Source organism: Solanum verrucosum, unplaced genomic scaffold (assembly GCF_900185275.1).
Source record: "Solanum verrucosum unplaced genomic scaffold, falcon-dt-bn FXZP01000154.1, whole genome shotgun sequence".
In the NCBI taxonomy this organism is placed as follows: Eukaryota; Viridiplantae; Streptophyta; class Magnoliopsida; order Solanales; family Solanaceae; genus Solanum; species Solanum verrucosum.
The window spans coordinates 730,966-751,043 of record NW_026020217.1 but is presented as its reverse complement, the minus strand read 5'-3'; the positions used below and the strand labels follow the sequence as shown (position 1 = coordinate 751,043).

The 20,078-nt window shown below is 34.7% G+C and overlaps 2 protein-coding genes across 3 annotated transcripts; both read right to left on the bottom strand.

The window, feature by feature from the left end:
• Positions 1 to 1,184: 1,184 nt before the first annotated feature.
• On the bottom strand, positions 1,185 to 6,947 carry LOC125830788 (uncharacterized). 2 transcript variants are annotated; one of them, XM_049509961.1, is made up of 11 exons: positions 6,733 to 6,947; positions 6,347 to 6,429; positions 6,096 to 6,231; positions 4,668 to 5,152; positions 4,497 to 4,544; positions 4,113 to 4,287; positions 2,802 to 2,914; positions 2,598 to 2,694; positions 2,302 to 2,521; positions 1,916 to 2,069; positions 1,185 to 1,693 (listed from the first exon to the last, which is right to left on the bottom strand). In XM_049509961.1, the coding sequence occupies exons 1-11, from the start codon at positions 6,941 to 6,943 to the stop codon at positions 1,289 to 1,291; spliced, it is 2,127 nt and encodes a 708-aa protein (XP_049365918.1). In that variant the 5' UTR covers positions 6,944 to 6,947; the 3' UTR covers positions 1,185 to 1,288. The 2 variants fall into 2 exon arrangements, with proteins under 2 accessions (XP_049365918.1, XP_049365919.1); XM_049509962.1 differs by having other exon boundaries at positions 6,096 to 6,244; positions 6,733 to 6,790.
• A 4,534-nt stretch (positions 6,948 to 11,481) lies between these two features.
• Positions 11,482 to 13,911, bottom strand: LOC125830700 (uncharacterized). The gene has a single exon (XM_049509878.1). The coding sequence runs from the start codon at positions 13,909 to 13,911 to the stop codon at positions 11,482 to 11,484; it is 2,430 nt and encodes an 809-aa protein (XP_049365835.1).
• Positions 13,912 to 20,078: the final 6,167 nt, after the last annotated feature.

Below are 20,078 nucleotides of genomic sequence, written 5' to 3'. Positions count from 1 at the left end.
TTTTGGAAGGGCCTCCCAAATTTTCTTCAATTTTCATTCAAAGAACTCACAATAAAATATATAAAGAGTTAAGAATAGAATAATCTTCTCTAAAATAACAATAACATTGAGGTAAGTAAGACCGCAATAAGAGTGAGAGTGATAACCATAATATAATGTGATATTCTTCCATATTTTTGTGTTTTTGAACAAATTATGAATGAAGAATCACTCCCCTCCAACCAGAATTGCAACCCACCTATGTTGTCAATATCTTATTCCAAATATCTTAAAATGACTCATAATCAACATCCATTCTACCAAATCCATACTTTTCTGGGGAATAGTATTCAACTCTTTTAGGCCAAGAGAATTTTGTTAGTTACCAATTTTCTATGCAAAAAAATTGACAATAAAAGAAATCTGGGTCATTCTTAAGATTTTCAAAACCTAGATCTTTTTTATTAAAAAGAAATGAAAAATCATTAACAAAACAGATATTTGTACTGTTAAATAATCTTGAAAGTTGAGTCATGATGTAATATTTATTTAATTGTATTTCACCCATAATTTCACTTTTATCTGAATTATTCATTAATATGTGTAATATATATTTTTTGCTTGTAATTTATGTTATTTAAAAATTTGGGATAAAAAATAATTTCATATCAGTACTTAGTATCATATCAAGGAAACAAAAATGAAGATTCTTTTTGGAATGAAAAAATAGAGAATTGAATTGAAGTTGTGTTCCAAATATAGAGATTCTCTTTTGTCATAATTTATATTTTTCTGTCCCATAATATTTCTCCCTTATCAAGAATCATGAGTTTAAAAAATTATGGAGGCTATATTAAATTAGATTAATTTAATATTTTAAGATTAAAGTTCGAATATTTAAAACCTATACTAAGTTGTTTGTTAGGAGATATTAGAGAAAATACTTTTAAAAACCAAATCAAAGAAAGACTTCAACTATTTAAATGTGCTAAAGACTACAATTTCAACAAGTCAAGACCAATATATGACTGCAGATTTGTGTCAAACTAAAACTTCAAGAACTAAAATGAAAGAAAATTACCAGCACAACTGGTTTTTGTTATTATTATGAAGGTACTTCTTTTGGTGGTGTCCGAAAACTTGCTACACCTCAATTATTTTATCGAGTACCTGTAAGTATAGGTATTGGGTAACTCTACCCATCCGAAAGCAAAGTACTTCAACCTTGTAATCTAGCTAATGTAAATCAGAGAAGGAATGTGAAGCCTACCATACATAAATGGGGGTAAAAATTTCATCAAAGGTGCTATCAGAAGCAATCAACTCCTGTAACAATGTGGAAAATACTTTTCATCTTCTTGATGGGATCTGCAATTCTGGATTTTGTACGCCAAGCAACGTGTTCATCAGGTCTCACTAATATGGCTCCTCTGTCTGTCATTTGACAGATGTCCCACCAGGATGGCGAATCTGATGACCTCTTCACTTCCACAACTTCTTCAAAAGATTTCCAGGGTGTCAATGCAGCCTCAGTTCTTCCAGCTCCGTCAATACTTCCGTTTGGCCACATTACACAAACTTTTAAAGGGAGTTTAAATTTGTTGGCCACCTCTAGTGCAGCTCGAGCCAGACAGTAGGACTCCTTGAATGGCGCTATTATCAGGACAAACTCAACCTTATCTATTGATACAAGGTCTAGAGTAGAGAGTATTTCCTGCATAAGATTGTATTCTGTTAGAAAAAATAGTAATGGAAACTTGAAACAAAATGGCTGCAAGTAGAATATTGTAATCTTTAGGAAGGCTAGAGGTTAAAAAAAAATCCCCTTTTGATTCAGTTATTTGGCTTCTCCACACGTGTGAAGAGATGACGAACAAGACTGATGTAACAAAGTCTGGCTCCTACCAAGGCAATGTTCCCTTGGAAGATTTCATACCTTGCTTGACGGGTTAGAAAGCAGTTTAACATTCATATGAGGGAGCCTTGATCCAGGTTCCGAACAAGGAATATAATCCCTTCTTCGTCCTGTTGGTGCTTCATGCACATTCAACACACTGTCATCTTCAGACACCAATGCTCCTTTCCGATACCTAATGTGAACATCTCGAAATTAGAGTACTGATGAAAACAAGTACTTCCAACAGGATAGGTAAGATAGAAACAATCATCTGGCGTACATCCAAGATGGCTTTTTTGGAGTTCTATTCAGAGTTGAGACAGCATCCAGCATTTATAGGAGACATGAATTAGACAATAATAATTGAAAAATCGGCTTGAACAATTTGCATGAGATGGATAAAAAAAAGAAAGTACATACACAACCTGAAACCAAGATCCTCAGCAGGGAACTGGAGCTGAAGGCTCTGTCCTTCTTCAAATATCTGTCTTAATTTGGCTAGCCTTGCAGATCCAAGTGGATTATTTTCATTCAATACAAAATCTGAGAGTTGTGCACGACCTATGCTGAATATTCCATCTAATATTGTCCTTTGAAGTACGGATGGCAGAATTGAACCAACAGTGTCATTAAGAGCTCGATGTACTGCAGGCAAAAACCACATAATGTCTTTAATTAAATATTATTGTAATAAAAATTAAGTTTCAGGTTTTCACTTTACCTGCATTTGCTACAGTTGGATCAAGACCAAGTGCAGCAGGAACTTTCATTGCCGCTTTAAAGTTTTGGACGCTAAGCGCTGTATTAAATTGGGCTATCTGGAACATTTTAAGGAGTGTTTAGCTCATAATAACAAGATCAGAGAAATCTGTAATACATAGACTACCATATATATTATGAAACCAAGAATTGAAGAAATGAATACCTGACTACGTTCTAGTTCATAAGAGTTGAGAATTGATATTGGTGAGACACCCTTGATTACAGAAGCTAATTTCCAAGCAAGATTATGAGCATCTTGAATACCAGTATTCATCCCTGAATAAAAGAAGAAAGAATCTTAAGCAGATCTCCTTCTCCCAGTCTCAACAATTGAATCCTAAAATAAATAAAAACTGCAGATATATTTCATGATGCGCGAGTTGGATGCATCTTACACAACACCTTAAAATTTTCACAACTTGATTTAGAAGTTATCAAAACCAGTTCGTTTGTCTCTGCAAGATATAAATTATTTGCCAAGTTCTCTTTTATTTTCCACCTTCTCTTCGACATATTTTCCCCATATTCGAACAATCTCATCTAAATGTTCAATCAATTATAGAGGGGAAATGACACTATTTGTTTTTCTTAATTATGTCTTTTTTAATAATGGTGGGGTCTAGACTAGCCTGCGCACACCTAGACTATTTCACTGGTTACTTGCTACTTTCCACCAACACAGGTACTCTATCCATCAAGGCTTAGATAGATGGGAACACTCTGCTGGTACTTGAACCCTGGTCTCCAAAATTCATACCCACTTCAGTAATCATTATGCCACACCTTTTGGTGGCCTTATATCTTTAGAATTCCTTTTAAGTGTTTCCCAGGATCTCATAGCCAAGCAAGTCAGAAATATTTCTTAGACAGGTAGTGATTAGAGAAAGAACATGGACACACTTTGATTATGTAATGAATTGTGTGAATCATTTCATCTAAAAGATTTAATGGTTAGAGAGGGAACACTATTACAAGCGTAATTGATTATGTCATTTAAAATTACCATATTGCAATCAGGTTCTCTACATATAATTAGACACAATATCAACCGTGTTAAAATCACCAGGGCAATGCATAGTAACTAACATCATAATGTGGAGCCTGATTGCAGTTCAGATGTCCTCCAACCAACAAATGCCCTCTTAAGCTTAGTTAAGCTGATGATAGCTCCAATATTTTGAGCTACGTGGAAATCTGTTATTTCCCTCCCACAGAAATAACTTTGCTATTTTTTACCTTTACATCAACATTTTAGGAAGCATTCTTGTACAAATCAATGACAAAAAAACACTGTACTGCATTAATGTCTTCTCTCCCCTCCCCCAACTCTCCCAAGAGAAAAGGAATGGCAAAAACTTAATTCTTAATAGTATCCAAGATACGACAAGATAATATCAATTTTTAGAAAGGTAATAATTACAAGTTTTAAGTTGACATAACGAAAACATGATAAACGCGCAAACAGATTGCGTACCGAAACCACCAGCAGGAGGAAATCGATGAGCTGCATCACCAGCAAGTATTATCCTGTTGTTACAAGATAGAAACTTCTCAGCTACTTCCGCATGCATCACCCAAGGCTTAATATCCATCACGTTGACGTCTGCAAGCTCTAGGCCAGCCAATTTGAAGATCAATCTCTTACACATCTGCAACCATTCATAAAGTACAAAGAATAACATGGTAAATAAACCATATTGGACAAATATCATGCACTGCAGCCATAGCACCCATATTGTGGTATACAAAATAAATGAATCACGATAACATAAACCCATTGATTCATTCTCTTCCACCAAAGGCAATTATTAGACTAATAGACTACACAAAAAAATTCAATGAAAGAGTAGAAAAACACCTCAGAACTAAAGTCCTCAAGCTTCTGTTGAGGTGGATAAAATGGTACCTGCAAGATTTTTACCAATGACATCAAAATGCTGTTAACCAATGTCAACAGATTTAGATTTATTTATACGAGCAGGTGGATATTATAGCTATGCTAATTTCTCACATTAGAAAACAGGTTTACCTGCAGGACAAATTCCCCTTGCTTGAGATCATGGGCAACAAGAACACCAATAGCATCTCTATTAAAGATGAAAAACAGCATGCCGGGTCTTTCTTTAATGAGATACTGCCCTAACTCTTGGCTCAGGAAGTGGACACTAACAAGCTTTTGCAAGTCCTTTTCACCTCTCATGTTGATTCCTAAGGACTTTCTGACACTACTTCCTGCACCATCTGTACCAACAAGGAAATGGCACTGAATATCTCTCGTCATATACTTCCCTTTAGAAAGGAAAGAGGCTGTTACAGTGACACCACGCTCAGCACCATTGACTGCAATGCATTCATGCCCCATAAGGATCTCCCTCTCGCCAATAGACCCATGCTCACGCTTTTCAGAGTTTACCATATGGAAACCAAGTTTCTCAAGGTGCTTAAGCAGTAATCTGGAGAGCTTGTACTGGGAGAAGTGTGCAACAGAGACAGGACTCGCAATCTGATCAAAATCTGACAACAAAAAGAAAATAGTTTGCAGAAAACAAAACAATCATAAGTATATAAGATGTATTTTCCACAAAGCAACTCAATAAAATTGTGATGCAATAAATGTATCTAATAAGATGGATATCATACTACTCTCTTCCCATCTCATTTAAGGATACATACTTCCCATTTGTATGTAGACAAGTCTGATGCACTAATGGAATAATAACAGTTTATACATCTGCCAGTTTTTTTTTTTTTTTGATAACCGAGAAATCTGTCTATGACCCGCCCTTTGGACCAATCACAGCCTTCTAAACTCGGTGGATAATGGGCCCTCCCCTCTACCCTTCTCCACTTAAATACCGGGTTTCGCTTTGCATGGTGTGGGGCTTGAACCTGCGACCTAAGCCACAAATCCTCCACCTTTTGCCACTAGAGTTAGGCCTTGGGGGCACGTCTGCCAGTTCTTTCATGGATTTGATCACTTAAAATCTCAATCTAAATTGCAATCTATCTTTAAAAACAGAAATTACATATGAACTTACATCATTTATTCAGTGATATCTTCTCTGATTAGAATTGGGTACAATTATTCCATTTCATATGTTAAAGAGGATCTGACATGAACAAAATGTAGTTTGACGACTTAAGAAACCATAAAGTGCAAATTGTCCCATGTAACATTTTGTATTCAGCGGCATGTTAAGAAAGTGAAAACTAAGTTGCAGTATCCATTTTAAGAAATAGAAGAGCTACTACAACATTTTTTAGAGATAAATTGCTTGAGAAGTTGGTTATCGTCACTTCTTAATTTTGCATTAGTTCGGACCGTTTAACATAAAACTTGATAGAATATTTAATTTACAATAACAATAAGCATGACTAAGATACTGACTTATAGCAAACCCATTAGCAGAACATCTAGAAAAAAGTTCACTTATAAATCACATAAATATATCCTTACCTTGAGGTTGCATATGATCAACAGCACCTAAAATAGGCCCCGTCAGTGAAGTACAGTATATAAACTTTCTCCAAAACTCTACTGGTGGTTGAGACCTTAGAATCTCATCTCCAAGACCATCCAGTTTGCGAAATACCTAGAAAGAATAGCTACATCAAAAAAAGGGTTTTTCAATCAATGCACTCTCAAATCTCAACTTTCTATGCAACAGAAGAAAAGGCAAAAAGGCATGTTTCCAAATGACAACCAACCTCCATAGACCGGTTGTTGATGAAGTGTGCTTGAGGATGTGTGGAAAAGGCCTTGTTCTTCTCTAAGATCGCACATTTTACACCTAAAGGAGTTCAAGAAAAAAAATTCCAAAATTCAAACAAGAATACCAACAGAAATGACTGTACAAATTTCAAAAGGGAACCCCAGAATCCAGAGCTTGACAATAAGCTGAGTGCAATTGGTATGCAGAAAATTATTTTTGTTAGGTTAGCTTGGGATTTTGAAACTGTTTTCTTCAAGGAAAATACTTTTTCCCCCTCACTTATGTTTGTACTTCATCTTACACTTTTATATTCAAACGACCACTGGAAAATAAATATTTTTCAAATTTTTTTTTTGGGGGGGAAGGGGTTCAAGAAAATACCTAGTTTCGTTAGAAGTATGGAGAGAGTCATCCCAACTGGACCAGCACCGATAATCAACACTGGCAAGACAGAATCGTCACTTTGGACAGTGTAAGAGTCTGAAAATGTTCTTCGACCAATGTGCTTGAATGACTGTCTACTCATTCGCCAACTGATGTTGCAGAGGCCAAGCCAATTCCTACTCCTTGCACTAATCCCCCAAATTCCCATTGAGAAAGGGAACTCTATTCCGATTTTTACCCAACTGACTGATTGGATGGACCGAATTAATTATGCTGTCATGGGTTTATGTGACCAATGATACTCGTGGCCTCTTAAGCTCCAAACATGCCACATCCGTGAACCTTCACAGACACAGGGATTAATCAAGACTGTTGATTTGTACATGCACACTTGACCAATCTGAGAGTGCATTGAAGATATAGAGGAGATCAAATTACTAGTGGGATAAAACGATACAGAAAATACACTATATGCAATCTTCAATTTTCTAGAAGATTGAAAGAAAAACTTTGTAGCTTCTCCATTTGGAAAAACTATAGATATTACAAGCTCACTCAAGTTTCAGCTAATGAACCAGTAAGGACTATGAGCCACAACTCAGGGAAACAGCTTAATTGTTCAAGACTAATTGTTGTTGGGGCATCCAGAACCTCTTCAAAAGAGAAGCAGCATAATAATTTGTGACATGCTCAATGCTCATTTAAGGGTAAAACATGTTACTAATACATATCATCCTTTTTTCCAAACAAAATGTCAACATCAAGATATCTTGAATCCACACATCATGTGAACAAAAAATTCACTGCTTGGGAGAAGTTAACATAAATGGATAAGAAAATATCAAGCATCCACTTCAAATACTATTTTCAATACCAAATTAGCATGTATAATTCATGTGCCTCCTATATGTTCTCACCAAATGAAATTTAGTTACACTGGAAAGCACACTTATGGGAAGTTCTAGACCAAAATTTAAACTTTATTGGTATCAAACAAGCTACAAAACTCAAAAAGATCACATCAACATCAATTAATCTCCACATTCATCATAAAAAATCCACAAATCATCATAAAAAATCTAGAGTCATCACAAAATAAACCACCCTAACCCCCACACAAAAATATGCATGGTCCCCATTGCAATCATAGTAAGCATAATAGGAGGGTACATAACTCATTCCCAGAATTCCAAAGACCTCAGGCTCTTCAGACTGGCCGGAGCAGATCCTTTTACCTATATTTCACACTTACAAACTGCATGATTCCATCATAAAAGAGCATACCAAGAAAGCAAAAATCATATCAGGGACATGAGGGAATACTACACAAAACAATTCAGAGTACGACATCAACAATTACTCATCAGTCATCACTATTGAAACTTGAAAACTTCATTCTTGTTAACCTTCATTAGTGCGCACAACCTCTATTCCTTCTCAATTCCAAAATTCAAAGTATCTTCCTCTCTCGGTCTCTCCAAACTTTTAGCAAACAAGTATTAAAAACCCTTCACACTTACGTTCAAAGAAGACAAACACTTCATTAAACAATAGCTGCAACAAAAGATTGCTAATACCTCTACCTGAATCTGTTCACACATTTTGACAAACACTTGGTGTGCACAATTCCACTCCTACACAAATCACAAAATTGAAGCACCCTAACACTCCCCGAGCATACACAAACAAGAAACAATGGTAGATTCAACCATACGTTACTCAAGACTTCACCTTTGACATCAAACAATCAATATTCAAAATTTTGAGTGGAGGGGTTAGGAGAAATCCGGGTTGGGTGATGCACGAGAGAGAAGAACAAAGAAAAAGGGAAGAAACATACCTGAATCACTGAGAAATAGTGTATGGAGAAGAAAGAAACAAGAACAAAATTTTGGTTGATGAAGCAAAGTTAAATTTCAAAACTTTGGTAGCTTCGCAATTCTTTTTTTTTTTTTTTTTGCATGGCTAAGTAACTAGCCACGTTAATTTGTATAAGCAAAGGGTCTAACACTCGTGTATGTGTATCGAATTTTGTACTTGGCCCTTAAATGAAAAAATTTGTACGTCAAGTAAAAAAATAAATAGATGCGAAGCACATTATTGCAAATGTTCAAGGTATTATAGTATTACTTGAAAAAAAAATCAATCTACTTTTTGCTATATGGCAAACTTGATAGTGCACAAAATGTGAATGTTCACAAAAAAAAGTTAAATATCGTCGTCATGTATAAACAAGATCCAATCATGTGTCATCTTGTCAACTTCACGATGATAACAAATTATAAGATAATTGTCTATAGTGTTCAAAAAAATAGTAGAGATAAAATAATTGCGGGCTACAAAAGCACATTCAACTTACTTAGCAAATATTGTTTTTGATCATTAGCATCTATGGTGTCTTATTGAATTTTTTCATTCAATATTTCATATATTTTTACAGACTTGTTCAACTCTCCATCTCGGCTTATGGCCTCTTGCAAACGTCTTTCAACATTTTTTACCCGTTTATATAAAACCTCACTACTCTTTTCTATCATGTTCTTCTTAGCTACTTTAGAGACAAGCAAGTTACTCTCGCTTAACGGTATTAGATAGAAATATTTTTTCTCCATATCTTCCTTTTTATAAATCTCATCAGATACTATTGTAGCCAAAAGACATCAAGTTTGGCATCCGCGGTATCAAAGAAAAGAAAATTCTTAGATTTAATGAAAGAAAAATTAATATAACTAGTTTTCCGCTGCCTGACAACATTACTAACAACATAAATAAGGAAATTTTTAGTAGCTGGTGATGATATATAATGGCAGTTGACTGTAGTGTCACCGTACTTGAATGTGTCTTCGACTATAGTCCTTAAACTCTCCTTAGGCATGTTGATCGACTTGGAGTTTTATATCTCTAAAGAGTAACTGATAGCGCGCAACGACTTAACTTGACATAGCCCAAGCTCTTGCTCAGCATAAATAGTTGCTCATATACTTGCTGCCATTTTTTCCAAGTATAGTTACATTACAGTCAATTGTCACTATAAACCATTAGTTGCCAAAGCTTTCCTTCTTGATGAGTAAGTGATGTAGTCAGGCGGTTGAAAATCACTTATTTTAGCTTTTCTTCCATCAAAGCTATGAAATTTTTTGTCTCTGATACCGCGTATATCAAGCTTGATATAACTTGACTATAACAGTATTTGAGTGAGATTTCTAAATAAGAAGATGTGAAGAAAAAGTATTTCTATTCAATGAGTTAAGAGAGACTACTATACTTGTGTCTAAAGAAGCTATAAATGACTTGGTATAAAGAAATATAAAGATTTTAGCAGTAGAGAAATGACTCAAAAAGGTTGAAAGGCGCTTGTAAGAGGCTCAAAACAGAGGAGGAGAGGTGGAAAGGTCTGTCAAAATATTTGAAATACTAGGTGAAAAAGTTCAGCAAAACATCATGAAGGTTAAAGATCAAGCATAATATTGGGTGAGTATAGTGAATATACTTCTGTGATCCATAACTATTTTATTCCTACTACTTTTTCTGAATACTATGACAATTATCTTAACATAGCTTGTTTTTGACAAAACATTTTGAAAATTGTGAATTATCATCATGCAGCTAGTAAAATTGTGCATGATAGAATCTTATTTGTACATAATAGTAACATTTAACTCTTTGTTGAGCATTCACATTATGTGCAGTATTGAGCTTGTCATATAGAAAAAACTAGACTAGGGATTTTGTATATAATATTATAACACCTAGAATAACTGTAGTGATGTGCTTTATGTCTAGTGTTTTCTGTCTTTTTCTTCTTAAGGTATGTTGGGACTAATTTATCTGACTTTAGTATTTTTAATGTTGTTCAAATTTATGTGTAAAAATATATTAAAATTGAAATAAATAGTATATATGAACCCATAACTTTAAAAATATAACATGTTCAATACTAAGAGCCTTAATAAATGAATAAATAAGACAATTAACTTCTTTTTATATTATGACATAATTAATATTGTTTATCTTCTAATAGTTAATAGAACATGTGTTAGATCAAATTTTCAAATTTGATTTATTGATGCACAAGTAATTCAAAAACACAATAAAAAATGTATATAAGTAAATCACAATACCATGTCGATATCACTATGATGCTTTACTCCTTCATCAAACAATTTAGCAGCCAGATTGTGATGTCCTCAAAATTATAGAGCAAAACACCAATTTTTCCTCAAAATGAATTCATTAACATTATTTTTATCAATATATAAAGCACTTTGATTAGCAGGTAATCCACCTTCCTACATTTGCAATCTGAGCCGGTAGGTCATGCTTTGTGATGTCGAGGGTTATTTATTTATTCTTTTTAAGTAAATTTTGATTGAAAGAATCACCTTTGGCTCTGCTACAATCGTCAAGAATGTTGATCTTCCCTAGTTAAATTAGAATTGAGAACTATAAAGAAGTTCTAAATGTCCTAGCTTGACCAATCGCTCCAAGCAGTGGCGGAGCCAGGATTTTCGCCAAGGGTGTTCACACTTTAGGACAAGTAAAAAAATAAACCTTGCTAGTCAAATTATAAAGATTGGCTTCAAAATAGTCATACCTCAATATCAAATTAACCAACTATCCAAAATGAAAATTCTTAAAACAGAAACTTACAAAATATCAATGAATAAACTAAGGAAGATGAAGTAGGACAAATATATTGACGGATAGTTTCATATACACCAAAATATGTAAATTGTAAAGTGGTAACTACAATTGCACTCGACGACACTTCATCTCTTGAAATGTTTTCATAATACACTCATTAGAAACATCTTTAAATACTTTTTTCTCTACATAAGGTACTATGCAACCATCTAAGAATTCATCATCCATTCGATTTCGCAAGTCATTCTTGATAATCTTCATTGCCGAAAAAGCTCTTTCAACTGTAGCAGTGGCAACAGGTAGAAGCAAAGCAAACTTCACTAAAAGAAATACGAGAGAATAGGTTAAATGCTTCTTTGTCTCAACCAACTTTCTTGAAAGTTCTCCAAGTCCACCCAAATTGGAGAACCTTTCATCAATATCACGAACATCAATAATGTAATTAACAAGTTGATTCTCAAGAGCTCTCATGTTGGACCCATCAAAATCATCAGGATATAATTCAGCCATTCTCATTATCTTCCTTATGTCAAAACTAGAAAATGAATCAATTGGATTCAAGCAAGATACTCCATTAAGCAAATCACTTGTCACCTCATTGAAACGATCATTAAGTTCTTGTAGTTGCCAATCAATGATTTTATAAAACACATCCACACGATAATGATGCAAAGTAGTACAAATAACTACTTTACGTCGTGATCTCCCAGAATTAGCATATGGATCATCAAAATTGGGTAATGAAATGTCATGCTTGATACAAAATGCTTCTACCTTTTCTTTAAGTGAATCCCATCCAATATTTTTTTTAAAGAGAGGATCCCATTCATTATCTCTTAAAGCTTGCAACCTTCTCTTTGCTACCTTTACAAGAATCATGGCATTTGCAATGTCTTGCTCCTTTTTTTGTAATGAAACATTAAGATCATTTGTGATTCCTAAAACATCTGTCATCAAATGCAACAAGAAAATAGTCTCAAACGTTTGACAACTTCTGAGAAATCCCGATGCGCTTGCTCTTTCTTCCAAAGTACTTGCATTTTCAACAAGAGTATCAAGTACATCAACAATAGAGTCAAAGCTACTAATAAAGTTTCCAAATGACTTGTAGTGAGATCCCCAACGAGTATCACCGGCTTTAACAAGACCAAGTTCTTGATTCAACCCTCTACCCGTTTCTAGTTCACCCATATCCAATGCCATTTGGAGATGCTTTTTTTGAGATTCTCGAAAATTATCCACGCGTTTAAAAGAAGCTCCCAACACATTCAAAATATTTGAAATTAATAATACAAGTTCACCTACTTGAACACACTTTTTAGAAACCGCAACAAGAGTCAATTGAAGTTGATGAGCAAAACAATGAACAGAATGAGCCGATCTACTTTCTTGTCTAATCAACGTTTTAAGACCACCTAGCTCACCTTGCATATTACTTGCCCCATCGTAACATTGCCCACGTACATTAGATAAAGTCAAAGAATGGAGAGCAAGTACATCTACAATTGCTTTCTTTAGAGATAAAGCACTAGTATCTTTAATGTGAACAAGTCCAATAAATGCCTCCATCACAAACCCCATTTTGTCAACATATCTAAGACAAATAGCCATTTGCTCTTTGCGTGACACATCTCTAGATTCATCAACCAATAAAGCAAAGTAGTCACTATTTATATCCTCTATTATTGCCTTAACTGTTTCAATCTTACACGCAGTCACAATATCTTTTTGGATGTCATGAGAAGTCATTTTATTATTTTTTGGAGCTTTTTCTAACACAAAAGGTTTAATTGCATCACATCTAGCAGCTAACCAAGAAAGAACTTCAAGAAAATTACCCTTGTTCAATGACGATTCACTCTCGTCATGACCACGGAATGCAAAACCTTGATCCAAGAGAAGTCTTACCACATCGATTGAAGTGTTTAACCGAATTCGATATTCATGCTTACTTTTATCATCCAACTTGTAAAATGCGGCTTGAATGGATTGTTGTTCTCGCATGAGATCTTCACACTTTCTTTTGGATTGATTATGAACGCTATTTGGTAGACCAATATGTGTAGCAAAGCTATCTTTTCTATGCCAATTTGTAAATCCCTTAGTCGAAAATACATTACCACCACCTTGATTAATGTTTTCTCCTTGAAACAAATAACAAGGTAAACAATAAGCAGCATCCGCACTAATACTGTATTCCAACCAATCACGATATTCATCAAACCATGTATAAACAAAACGACGTGGTGTTCCAAAAAAATTAGTTTGAGGAAACTGATGATTTTGAGGTTGACAAGGACCTTTAATGATATATGCCCTCCTTATCTCATCACGAAGGTTTGGATGATAATTCAAAATTGGAGTTCTTTCAGTCGGATCAGCCTTTAAATCATTTACATCAAATTCTTGTCTTTGGGAAGAGTGAGATGATATTTCTATTTGGTTGACATTTTCATCTCGGCGTAGTTGATTTTGATTTTGAGGCGCCAAACTTGTTTTGGGTACTCTAAAAAAATATTTCTCCAAACTCATTGAACACCAAACTGAAATAGTAGTCAAGTTCAAGTATACCAAACTTATTAAAAAGCATCCACAATACACCAAATAGTTGATCGATACTCAAATAAATAAAGTAGCTTTTAACATAAAAACTAAGATATTCAAGTCTTTCAACACATGATTAGAAAAAACTAAACTAAAGGAAAAAAAGAATTAAGAAATACCTTTTCACACTTCAATGGCGGTTGAGGAAGAAATATACAATGATTAAAGCTTCCAATTTCTTAAAACTTGCAAATATGTATGAAAGTTGAGAAGAGAGAAAGGTAAGAGTAAAGTTGTAAAGGGTTTTTGGGAGAAGAAGAAGTCAAAAAACTAAAAGGAAAAGACAACTATGAATCTATTTTTTTTTTAAATTAAGAAAAGTAAAAAATAGACCTTTTATTTTTCCTAACTTATAAAAGGTAACTTTTGTACTTTTTCTTAAGAGAAAAACGGAACAGATATTAAATAAATGAATTGTTCAAGCCTGGGATCGAACCCAGACTGAATTTTGCCTTTTCTAAGAGAACAAATGGAATAATGATAAAATTTAAAGAAAACGCCATCGCTTGGGCTCGAACCCGGGACGCTGAGGCCTCTTTGCACAACCTTAACCGCTGGGCTGTCAACCTTTATTGTGTCAAGGTTGTGCAACAGTTAGTATATATCTAAAAAATTCGATATTTAGTATATATACCCGTAAAAATTTTCCGACGAAGGTTGTTCATCTGACCACCCTCGCCATGTCATAGCTCCGCCCCTGGCTCCAAGTGGGAATGAAATAGATGTGGCGGAGACTTCTAGGTGATGGATCACTATCAATATAGATAGATGATTTCCCTCGAACAATCTGCTTAATATGTCAAGGGCTACTATTTGTACTTGTTTGAGTGAATCCCAATTGAAAAAATCTACTACGACTCCACTTCAGTCATCAAAAAATATTGATTCTCCCTAGTTCAATCAGAATCGAGAACTGCAGAGAAGTTCTAACTAGACTAGCCTAATCGATCACTACGAAAGGGCATAAAATAGATGTGGCGGAGACTTTAAAATAATGGATCATCATCAATATAGATAGATTTTTTCCCTCAAAGAATCCTCTTTATATTTCAGATGTGTATGGGTGAACTCCCCTTGAACAATCCGATTTATATTTCACAAGTGTAAAAATGAATTGACATAAATATAAATTGCATAACGTTACACATAAAACTATTTGAACGCATTCAACACATGAAAAATCTCGTATATTTAATGTGAGTTAATGTGGTGAATCTTTCTTATGTCTATATATAAAGACAAATAATAGATAATTATAAAATATACGTAAAGGGGGTTAAAAAAGAGGTGACTTACAAATACCTCAAGTCCATGATTATGTGTGTGAAAAAGGGAGACTGATCAGACCTAGTATGGATCGTATATGGAAGGTAGTTGGAGTCACTACTCTCATTGAGTTCCCTCATCTTAGATCTCTGGAAAAAAGGATCAAGTATATAATCAGAAAAGAGAGGTGAATGAGACACAAAATAAACATCAAAGGCTACTTACTATGAACCACATAACTGAAATGTTAGGTTTGAACCGTCTAGAAAGCTTCCCGGAAGCTCATGGATCTCCACGGGATGGTACACATGAATAAAAAAAGAAGTCAGTGGTCGCCGTGGAAGGAAAGGAGAAGAAGAAAGAAAGAAATATACCTTTGCAAGCTAAACATTCCAAATCACTTGGATATGGGAAGGGTTATCACCCACAACTAGAGGAGACGGAAGTTGGAGTTGTAAAAGCACAAAGAAAACATCCTCAATGGTGGAGTGAACGAAATAAAGAAAGGAATCCCGAGGAACTGATTATGAAACCCTACTTCATAGGGTTCTTGTTTAAATAGAGCTAATTTAGCTTATTTGGGCCGAGTAGGTTGTAAGTATTTTTGGTGTGTTTTATTTTTTTCATGGGCTTTTTGAGAGTCCATTAACATCTTTCGTATCAAATAGTTGTTATTATTCTAATCATAATCATCATCATCGTCATTGTTATCGTCGTCATCATTATTATTATTAATATTATTATTATTTGCACACATTCATCACATAAATATTCTCTAATATTTAATCAGAGTTAGATACAATAATAATAATAATAATAATAATAATAAAAATAACAATATATCATTTGTCTCTCTCTTACAACACATTGAAATATAATGACTAGCTCCAAACATGTGTGTTACACGTTGTAATGACCGGGAAGGTAATTTTTGGAATTTTTATAAAATTATCGTTTCACCCCTCTCTACAGTTACCTCGAGTCATATCTTATCAGTTTGTGTAGTAGGTTTTGAATTTTGATCGAAACTTTGTGATTTTTGAAAGTTTTGAGTTTTGAAAGGCTTAAGTTGTTTAAAAGTAGTTTTTAATAGCAATCAAAGTTTCGAGTCTTGGAATAAAATTCCTTCATTGCCATCACCCTCAAATGTGTAATTTGGTCAACGAGCCTCGTCACTTACTGATTCGGAGGTGTTTCATGGGTTTGAGATCTTAAGTTGGAAGTTAATGTGACAATAGTTTTTGAATTGACTTTGATCAACATTCGGGGTTTAGATTCTGGAATCAGATTTTTTATTGTTCCATTGGATTTGGGGAATGATTTTAGCTTAGGGTAGGTCTTGTTTCAGTTTTCAGATATTCTATCCTTAGTTTAGTCTTTTTGAACATCAAGTTAGTTTTTTGTGACTTTTATGAGTTTTGAGTCAAGAAGACCTTAGATTCATGTTTTGATGGTTTTATTGAGTTCGAAACATCGAGTTTAGTTGAGTAGAATATTTATTTTGTGTGTACGAAATTCTGAATGAATCCCAAGGGTCCATTCAGAAATCTCTTATGTGTTGTATGTTGTTGTTCTGGTGTTGATATTGCCTCCCTCGTATTTGCGGCACATGGCCCACGTTCGCGATGGGTTAAGTCCCTATCCTCTGCATTTGCGAGGCTTTGACCGCAATCACATGAGGTTGGTCGGGGAACCTCCATGTTTGCGGCACCCTGCCTATGTTCGCGAAGGGTCAGAGTTTGTAGACCTTCGCGTTTGCGGGGCAGGAGACGCCGATTTCTTGGTCATCGCGTTCACGAGATGTAGTTCGTGTTCGTGATAGTTCAAGGGCCTGATAGTATTTCATTTGAGCATTTCATTCTCAAAATCGGGATTTCAATCCTATTGTCTTCATTTTTTAGTTTGCAAGCTTGGTGTATCAAAGTAGATATTTAAAAGAACTCGATTTTGTTATGGATTTCAACTCCCCCCCTTTATTATTCATTGTTTATGTCAAATATCTTTCCCTTTAATTAGTGATTTTGGGTTCAAACCTTTGAAGATTTTTAAGAAACTCGTGTTTAAAAAATGGGGATTTTAGGTTCAATTCAACTTCGTTTTCAATTTAATTTTCACCATTAGTTTCCAAATTCATTAGGTAATACATTTTATACTAATTTTCATATCTACCCCTCATTTTTAGAATTGGGTTTTTGGGTCGATTTGACTCTATTTTTTAAAATGCTTGATATGAGTGTTGTTAGTCTCAAAATCTTATTGTGATTACTTATTTGAATAGATTGCATTGATTAGGAAGTTCAACCAAAGGGAAAATTTCAGTTTCAGTTCTTGAATGATTGTTTGATTGATTGAGACAAGTATATAGAATCTCTTATTTCCTTGTTGTAATGTGCCGGGAGTAATGAGACTTGTTGATGGGTTGACTTGTCTATATTGAATGATAATAATGAAAGGGGTAAGAAAAAACAAGTTGATTATATATTGATGTGTGATGTGTTGAGAATGATTTGAAAGGTTTGTTGATTCATTGTTGATTTTGTATCACGATTGTGTTGTAGTGAATTATGATTTACTATGAAAATGGTTGTCACCTCATTATCTGTGTGAACATGCCTATTTGAATTGGTTCTGAGACATAACTGTGACAAGTGTTTTGTGAATTGAGGAAAAATAAGAAATTACAGAGGATGTATCATTTTGGGGGACATATCGCGCGTCATGACAAATATATATATTTGATGGTCGTTTCGTATGCCGCGACGATGCATGGACTAATAAGTTCCCCATAAGTCCCTGATTGAGAGATATCAGGTGTGTATCGTTAGGTCAAACATGCATCACTAACCTTGGCATTGCATTTCATTGTATTGCACATATTTATTATTTGTGAACTTGTGAGTACTTTTCTGTAGAACATGTGATTGGTGAACTTGATCTTGTGTGTTGCTAATGTGTAATTATTGAGAAGATGTTATTAAAATATGTGTTATGTAAATTGTGAACTATTAAGTTGTGTTGGTTTATGCAGGTTGTAGTTGTGGAGGTTCGGTTCTAGTGTTAGGAGTACATGTATTCTATATTACTTACCTTGTGTTGGGTAGTTTACTTGTTGAGTGCCGTAGTGTTTGGTACTCACCCCTTGTTTCTATACTTGTGTAGGTAATAAACCTGGATCTTCGTGATTATCCTTTTTCCATTATGTGTCCAAGACTTCACTGTGCACACTTGAGAGGTAGTTGTTTGTCATCTCAGTGGACCCTCTTCCTTATTATGTTCTCGTTCTTCTCTGGAAATAATTACATTAAGACTTATATTTTTCTTTCAAATCAGTTGTAATACATTAGAGACTTGTGCACATGACAATCAGGTTTTGGGGGTTTAATTAAGTTAACTTTGTTATCCGCACTATTATTTGGTTTTAAACTTTCGTTGTTATTTTACTTCAATATTTTATCATTATATTTGGATTTTAGGCTGACTTGTCTTAGTGGGATAAGACGAATGTCATCACGTCCATTTTTTGTCGTGACACATTCGTACCTGTCACGATCCAGACCGTCGTGATTGGCACCCACACTAACTCTCTGATGGGAGAACCACTACTACAACCCAAACCAAGCAACTAAACCAAAACTAAGGCATTTAAATTACGGAAGCAAGTTAAATACTAAGGAAATAAATAGAGTTCCCATAAACTCTAACAAAAGTCTACCAATAATAAACTAACAATGTGGAAGAAATAACCTAGAACCTAAAAGTCAATGTACCAAAACATCTAAAGTTCAACAAGTCTAATCAAGAGGGGATGCAACCCTAATCTAATGAACTAATCAACTAACTAAAACATAGTCTAAGTCCGGAAATGGACGAAAGAGAATTCCATGGCAGCCCGAAAGAATTGGCTCACCCTTGAATTCGAATGATCACTGATCTCCTAAGCGAGGTCTGTCAGTAGTCGTTTGAAGATGCCCTGTACTCAACAAAAATAAGAGCAAGTGCAGTATCAGTATACAACCACAGTGTACTGGTAGGATCACGCGGCTATCCCACTAAGTACAACATAAGCAAGTCAAGACAACATTATAATCACATGCATATATATCAACATATACAATATTATCAACATTTACGAACAACGAACAACTTCACATTTTATATCAAATCATTGGTCCTTTCATAGAACCCAAACTCAAACAGTTAGCATACCGAAACGTGGTATCCGATCCCATAATTATGTCGGAACGTGGAAACCGATCCCATAGTTATGCCAGAACGTGGCAACCGATCCAAGTTAGTTATGCTGGAACGTGGCAACCGATCCATTCAATACACCATAATCACAATCACAATCACAAGTATATCATCAAGATCATACATTTAAGTCATGATTTCATGGAAATCATCATTCATCTATCTCATTTACAACAAGTGTGATCAACATTGCAACATTCATACATATTATCATAATGAAGCAAGAACAAACATACATCACACAATCATAGAATCACAACCATCACCTACCTCGAAACAAGCTTGAAACCCTAAGAAACTTGATCATTCCCTTTTCTGATTCGTTCCACTTGTTCTTGGTCTACAAACAATCAATAAAATATGAGAATCAATAAACAACCACTAATTACCCGAATTACTAACAATTCTATGAACCCTAGATCAAACTCATGATCCCTATTATCCAAATTAGGGTTGTTTCCACCATAGAATCTATAACCAAACCCTCTCCCATCAATATTCACCCATTCTATTACGTTATACAGATCGAAAAACGGATTCGATGAGTGAAAAACTTACCTTTAGCCTCATGAATGGTG

Coding starts and splice junctions, on each gene's coding strand:
- LOC125830700 (XM_049509878.1), bottom strand. CDS start 13,911: ATGAGTTTGGAGAAATATTTTTTTAGAGTACCCAAAACAAGTTTGGCG.
- LOC125830788 (XM_049509961.1), bottom strand. CDS start 6,943: ATGGGAATTTGGGGGATTAGTGCAAGGAGTAGGAATTGGCTTGGCCTC. Junction 6,232..6,346: donor TCAACAACCGGTCTATGGAG/GTTGGTTGTCAT, acceptor TATTCTTTCTAG/GTATTTCGCAAACTGGATGG. Junction 4,288..4,496: donor TTGAGGACTTTAGTTCTGAG/GTGTTTTTCTAC, acceptor GAATGGTTGCAG/ATGTGTAAGAGATTGATCTT.